This window comes from Salmo salar, chromosome 04 (assembly GCF_965601325.2).
Source record: "Salmo salar chromosome 04, fSalSal1, whole genome shotgun sequence".
In the NCBI taxonomy this organism is placed as follows: domain Eukaryota; kingdom Metazoa; phylum Chordata; class Actinopteri; order Salmoniformes; family Salmonidae; genus Salmo; species Salmo salar.
The window spans coordinates 33,596,522-33,603,523 of record NC_138294.1 but is presented as its reverse complement, the minus strand read 5'-3'; the positions used below and the strand labels follow the sequence as shown (position 1 = coordinate 33,603,523).

At 39.7% G+C, this 7,002-nt stretch overlaps 1 protein-coding gene across 1 annotated transcript; it reads right to left on the bottom strand.

Moving 5' to 3' along the window:
• Nucleotides 1-3,591: 3,591 nt before the first annotated feature.
• On the bottom strand, nucleotides 3,592-6,740 carry sfrp2 (secreted frizzled-related protein 2). Its single transcript, XM_014195588.3, has 3 exons — nucleotides 6,115-6,740; nucleotides 5,337-5,417; nucleotides 3,592-5,172 (listed from the first exon to the last, which is right to left on the bottom strand). Exons 1-3 carry the CDS (start codon nucleotides 6,608-6,610, stop codon nucleotides 4,868-4,870), a joined length of 882 nt encoding a protein of 293 aa, XP_014051063.1. The 5' UTR covers nucleotides 6,611-6,740; the 3' UTR covers nucleotides 3,592-4,867.
• Between the last annotated feature and the right edge of the window lie 262 nt (nucleotides 6,741-7,002).

Here is a 7,002-nt window from a genome sequence, read left to right as displayed (position 1 = left end):
CAAGCAAAGAGGCACTGAGTTTGAAGGTAGGCCTTGATATACATCCACAGGTACACCCCCAATTGACTCAGATGCTGGCAATTAGCCTATCAGAAGCTTCTAAAGCCATGACATTTTCTGGAATTTTCCAAGCTGTTTAAAGGCACAGTCAACTTAGTGTATGTGAACTTCTGACCCACTGGAATTGTGATATAGTGAATTATAAGTGAAATAATCTGTCTTAACAATTATTGGAAAAATGAGGTGTAGGTGTCCTAACCGACTTGCCAAAACTATAGTTTGTTAACAAGAAATTTGTGGTTGAATGTGGTTGAAAAATGAGTTTCAATGACTCCAACCTAAGTGTATGTAAATTTCCAACCTCAACTATACAAACATTCTACTGGTTGCAAGAATTTGGTATAATTGAAATAGAAAAACTCGTAAGTTTTGAATCCAGCGGCATATTGTGTATCAGTTCCATAAACCATGTACCATTGAATCGATACATCAAAAATCTCTTCCCAACTACAATATTTTGCTACCTGTATGGCACAGCTGTCAATGTTTTGGTCCTTAAATGAAATTATTTATAATTTTCTTTAACCTGTTTTGGTCTTTAATGCAGGGCTGACAGACAAATTCCTTACCTTCTCCCCCATCCATTTTTTTTATTTTTTATTATTTAGTATATTTTACTTTAACCATAATATTTATTGTAATATTTGTTCTGTCTTTTCAGGTGGATTAAACTGAAATTGCAACCAACTTTCTATGGCTTGTTTTAGAAATAGCAATATTTTGTAGATTTCATTTTCAAATAACCGAAAATGAGAGGTTGTAATCTGAATGAAGGGGAAAAGGCCATTCTTGAACACTGGGTGAGCCATTAATACTAATCTGCTAGAGAACCAGTTTGGATTTAGGTATCGTTTTTGTATAACTGAAGCCTTTGAGAGGTCTAATACTTTAATATTTAATCATTTTTGCCCTCCGAATTCATATTCATTATAGTGCATTCGGAAAGTATTCAGACCCCTTGACTTTTTCCACATTTTGTTACGTTACAGCCTCATTGTAAAAATATATATATATATATGTTTTTAATTCCCTCAATCTACACACAATACCCCATAATGACAAAGCAAAAACAGGTTTTTAGAAATAAAATAAAAAACTGATATCACATTTACTTAAGTATTCATACACTTTACTCAGTACTTTGTGGAAACACCTTTGGCAGTGATTACAGCCTTGAGTCTTCTTGGCTATGATGCTACAAGCTTGGCACACCTGTATTTGGGGAGTTTCTTCCATTTTTGTCTGCAAATCCTCTCAAGCTCTGTCAGATTGGATGGGGAGTGCTGCTGCACAGCTATTTTCAGGTCTCTCCAGTGTTTCTCATAGTCTGAGAGTCCTTTAGTGTTTGCCGAAAAGGCACCTAAGCGGGCTGTCATGTGCCTTTTACTGATGAGTGGCTTCCATCTGGCCACTCTACCATAAAGGCCTGATTAGTGGACTGATGCAGAGATGGTTGTCCTTCTGGTAGGTTCTTCCATCTCCACAGAGGAACTCTTTCAGAGTGACTATTGGGTTCTTGGTCACCTCCCTGACCAATGCCCTTCTCCCCCGATTGCTCAGTTTGGCTGGGCGGACAGCTCTAGGAAGAGTCTTGGTGGTACCAAACCTCTTCCATTTAAGAATGATGGCCACTGTGTTCTTGGGGACCTTCAATGCTGCAGACATTTTTTGGTACCCTTCCCCAGATCTGTGCCTCGACACAATCCTGTCTCGGAGCTCTACGGACAATTCCTTTGACCTCATGGCTTGGGTTTTGCTCTGACATGCACTGTCAATGGTGGGACCTTATATAGACAGGTGTGTGCCTTTCCAAATCATGTCCAATCAATTGAATTTACCACAGGTGGACTCCAATCAAGTTGTAGAAACATCAAAGATGATCAATGGAAACAGGATGTACCTAAACTCAATTTGGAGTCTCATAGCAAAGGGTCTGAATACTTAAGAAAATAAGGTATTTCTGTTTATTTGTAAAAATGTCAAACCTGTTTTAGCTTTGTCATTCTGGGGTATTGTGTGTAGATTGATGAGGAAAAAATGTATTTAATACATTTTAAAATGCGGCTGTAACGTAACAAAATGTGGAAATAGTCAAGGTGTCTTAATACTTTCCGAATGCACTTTATATCAATAGGCCTGTTTAATCTTGGCTGACTTGCCATTCCAAATGAAATGGAATATTTTTTGCTCATATAATTAAAAAAAAAACAATTTGTTAGGCGTAGGCAGGGCCATAAGCAAATAGGTAAACTGTGAGATTTGACTAAAAAGTTAATCAGGGTGATTTTTCCACAAATAGATAGGTGTTTTCCTTTCCATGGTAGTAAGATCTATTTTTGCTAACTTTCTATTAACATTTATTGTAGTGAGATCATTTCCTTCTTTCGGGATATGCATGACTGGTCAGTATTTGTATTAAACCATTCCCTTCTCTAAACTGAATACTCATTTCCCTAACTCTTATTAATATGAATTTGATCCCCACATGGGTCACATTTTCTGAAAATATGTATATCTGTAAATTGATAGTGGTAACACTAAAATCCCCATAACGATCACATTGGCCCAGTTCGTTAATAATTTATTTGAAAATAAATGTAGGTATGCAGTACAAGCTGTATTCTTTTGAAAAATATCCAGCAGATGGTGCTATTACTCAAGTGAGATCTTCATTATTGTATACATTTTATCCTAAGAGATATTTTGGTCAGGGCCTCAGTGCCCAAAGTATTGGTTTGGTCTGGGTCTTGGCTAGTCTTTGTGGTCTCAGCTCATGATGTGGTCAAGATACAGAACATCACTAGCCCAATTTATACCTGGTGCTCACATGTGGTTGTCGTCATCTGATCAAGATGATCCAGTCACAATTTCACACATATATACTTGGGCATTAAAATGTGTATTTTATCAGTCCACTTTCTCCGCATTGTGACCAGATTTTTTGATCCCTCTCTGTATGTGAATTATTTAACAGATATTGTTTCAAAATAATATGAATGTATTCATTTTAAGACATTTTAAGACCTGTTAACTTTAGAGGGCGAATAATAACGATTTAAATATTTTTACAGTCCAGATCTGTCTACACTTGTGAGATATCCAGACACAATGCGTGCTCTGCTACCTCTGCAGGTGGTCAGATCAGATCACAATGTGTTTTTTTGATCATCTACACCGCTCTACAAATGTGGGCACAATCAGGATGTGGACAAAATCAGGACAAAGGACGCATGTTATAGTAGCACCAGGTATAAATGAGACTACTGAGTACCATCTCTTGCCCTGGCACCTTGTTTTAAATGTGGAGGCCGTATTGGCATGCTAATGTTTAGGAAGATGGATACTTTAAGAGGGTTGGTCTGGGTCTAGTTTACACACATTTCAACGGATCTTGTCATAGTGTCAATAAGCTGAATCTAGCTCTGGTTGTCAAGAAGTTGGGTCTTGGTCTGGAATGGTTCTGCAGAGGTTGCATCAGGGTCTCCAGTCTTCACTTCATATCTGTTCCAAACATAATAAACATGCCATTGATTTGTATTTTAAGGTTCCTTGAATTGTTTCCTTTAATTAAGAGGGACCAAAAGATGCAGTAACAGATCATTTATAAGAATTACACTTCTCAGATTAATATTATACAAATATATGTTTAGTGTTGTAATTTAAAACAAAGTTATCACCATCTGAATTCACACTTGTCTCGACTTCTGCTGTCTCCCAAAACTATGTACAAGAATACAAGGTTTATCTGATATTTACAGAGTACTATATAAAGCAATATTTTTTACACACACACACACACACACACACACACACACACACCCCCCCCCCCCCCCCCTACAGCTGCATTTTTTTGCATTCACCCCAAGAAATGAAAACACAATCGACCACTAATATACAATCCTGATATACTTAGTTAACATACCTAAGACACGCTGTCATAGTGAGAATAAATGTCTTAAAAAGTTATAACACAGAAATGGCATGTCAAAGCAACTTACGTGAAAAAGCTTGAAACAGAAACATATTTCATAATCAATAATTGTGGTGGAAATAGGAACAGTGCAGTACTGAGGCTCATGTACAAAAAGTTGACCGTCCATTGACTGCAGAGGGTCAAATAATTGATCGTCGTCACTGCAATGATATGGGCCTTGCTTTGGCCCGTTGAACTTCCAATGCCAGGGGTACATTGGAAGTAGTATCTAAAAAGGCAGAGAATATAGCCAGCTATCTCTCGTTGCTTGAGAAAAATAATACGTAAAAAAAAAAAGCACATTACATTGTATTTCATTACATACCTTAGTTTCACTATCATCATCTTAAAGAATACATCTGAACAATAACACACCATGCGCACAGAAACCACACACTCTCCTCTCACCTAATGATAGGCCTATGCACTAAATGTATCCAGCTTCCTCATCAAGTCTGGATAAGTGTAGCCTAACAGACTGCATTTGATCATGAAAAAATGACTGGTAACTAATGATTTTCAATCTTTTCAGAAACACTGAAAAATGCAGACAACATTACAGGTGGGACTGTGTAGTAGGCCTACAATAGACCGTCCTGTTTGTCTTTGATTTTACTGTAATGTGTATGTGATTTGTTTTGTCTTAAGGACTATTGATGGCTCAAATGAGATCCTAATAAACCATGAAATTGTTGATAAGTAGCCTATGGCAGTGCTAAACACATGGTACTAAAAACAGGACGTTTAACAATACTGACTGAGAACTAGTTGCATCCGGATCAGACCAGATCCGGCTCCTAGAGTTTAAATAAGACTCATCTGGTCTTGCTTCGCTCAGCACTGCAGCTTGCGGATGCTGCGCGAGATCCTCTTGAACTCACGCTGGCCCCGCTGCCAGCGCTTGAGCGAGGTGATCACCAGGTGGCCATCCATCTTCTGGCCCATGACCAGGTAGGAGGCGTTGATGTCGTTCATCTCGTCGCACACGCACTGCAGGCCATCCTTGAGCCAGAGCACCGTCTTGCGCAGGTCGCGCTCAGTCACGCCGCTCAGCTTGTAGATGGTCTTGCTCTTGGTCTCGGGCACGATCTTGGTGTCGCCGTTCATGTAGGAGATCTCCTTTACCTTGATCTTCAGGGCTATGCAAAGCAGCCAGGGGTGAAAGGAAGAGGTGGAGGTTAAGGTTTGGATTTGTTGGACTTGAAACCCGAGTGCTAATAAGCCTACTGTAGGTAGCCAACTTTTGTATATCTATAAAGCAAGACAAGACTGTATTTACTTAGAATTCAGGAATAGGACTTACCGAAGTCATTTTTGCACAGGTTGTCAACTATTTCATTGTCGTTTTCCTCCTTTTCCTTGCAGGCGTCACACACTCTGGGCACTACAGGAGAAACGAGAGCAGATGTATTATACTCCCACTGTAAATTCAACAGGTGTTCTATCGACTAACATAATGCAGCATATTACAGTTTAAATAGTAAAGCTATTCAATGCATTATTTCTCACATTCCACTGCTGAGAGTGATCTCAGGAGTAACCGGTGGAGTTTACACATCCCCTTATTAAGGGAACAACCCAGTAAACACAGGTCCTGCCCAAAGGAGGAGATTCCACAAGACTCCCCACTATTAACCTGATGTTCACTCTTATGAATATCCAGGAGGGAATGGAGCTCCAGGAACATGACTATTTGGCTATTATGTTTTATAAAATGACTCCATTACATTGCCTCATTAGAACTCATTACGCTCCTACATCAAATGTATCATTGGCTGTTTCCCGTTTAAAGTAGTGTCATGTTATTGTAGGCTAAGATATATTTTGCCTTGACTTTATTTATTTCATCAGTATATTTTTGGGGGGTGAATGCCAACAAAATGCAGCTGTAGTGTGTGTGTGTGTGTGTGTGTGTGAAAATATTGCTTTATATAGTACTTTTTGTTATGTTGCCATAATAAAGCCCTGTATTTTCTTTTCAGAACTGGAAGTTAAACAGGTTTTACAAGAAATTCTAATCGATTTTGAGGTTTATTCTGCGAAAAACGTAAGTGTCTCGCCGGATTATGCCAATACCTTACCTTCTTTGGTGACTGGCATGAAATGATCGATGCCCGCTGGAGGGATACACAGGTCATTGTCGGGCGGGAAACGCTCGCAGTCAAGCATATCTGGCCACGGGAACCCGAACGCGGACATCACCGGTGCGCAACCGTGTTTGACGCTCTCGCACAACGACCTGCACGGCTGGATAGGCTCGTCCAAATCGTCCAGACACACCGGTGCGAAGAGAGAGCAAAGAAACTTCCTCGTGTCGGGGTGACACTGCTTCTGGACCAGTGGAATCCACGAAGAGGCTTGCTGCAAAACCTCGTTCATGGTCTCGTGCCCGAGAAGATTCGGGAGGCGCATCTCGGTGTATTCGATGTCATGGCACAGGAGAAGATTGGCCGGGATGGGTTTGCAGTTATTCTTTTTGTAGAATAACTCGGGTTGACCGAAATTGTATAATCCGTGGATGGCCATGCACGCAGGTAAAGTTATCGCCCATATTAAGGACAGAATGTAGTAATTCATAGTTGTTAGCTAAATAGTTTTTTTTTTCTAAGATAATTTTTTTTAAATCGAAACGTCGAGCTGCAATGCCTTCATTCAGGTGTTCTTCAGCATCAGTAGAGGACCACTGACAATGTTCTGAATATGTAGTAGCTTAACATGGGGTTTTCTTGTGGGCATGTTTGGGAGGAGTCAAGGGCGCGAAGTAATCTCATCCATTGGTCCAGTTTCACTCCTCGGTGTCAGGTAAACATTCGACTGGCAGTGCACTGGGATATTTTCTAATGTACAATGTTCTTCATTTCTTATATTAGAAAAATATACTCTACATGGTAAGTTATTTCACTACCAAGCACACCTATTTGCAATTGAAGCCAGCAGAATGGGATAAATACCTCACACATGCTACAAAA

Excerpts from the sequence above, each read along its gene's own strand:
- sfrp2 (XM_014195588.3), bottom strand. The coding sequence starts at position 6,610 with ATGAATTACTACATTCTGTCCTTAATATGGGCGATAACTTTACCTGCG. Across the intron at positions 5,418-6,114 it reads CATGCCAGTCACCAAAGAAG|TGCCCAGAGTGTGTGACGCC; the intron begins GTAAGGTATTGG and ends TTTCTCCTGTAG. Across the intron at positions 5,173-5,336 it reads CCTGTGCAAAAATGACTTCG|CCCTGAAGATCAAGGTAAAG; the intron begins GTAAGTCCTATT and ends TGCTTTGCATAG.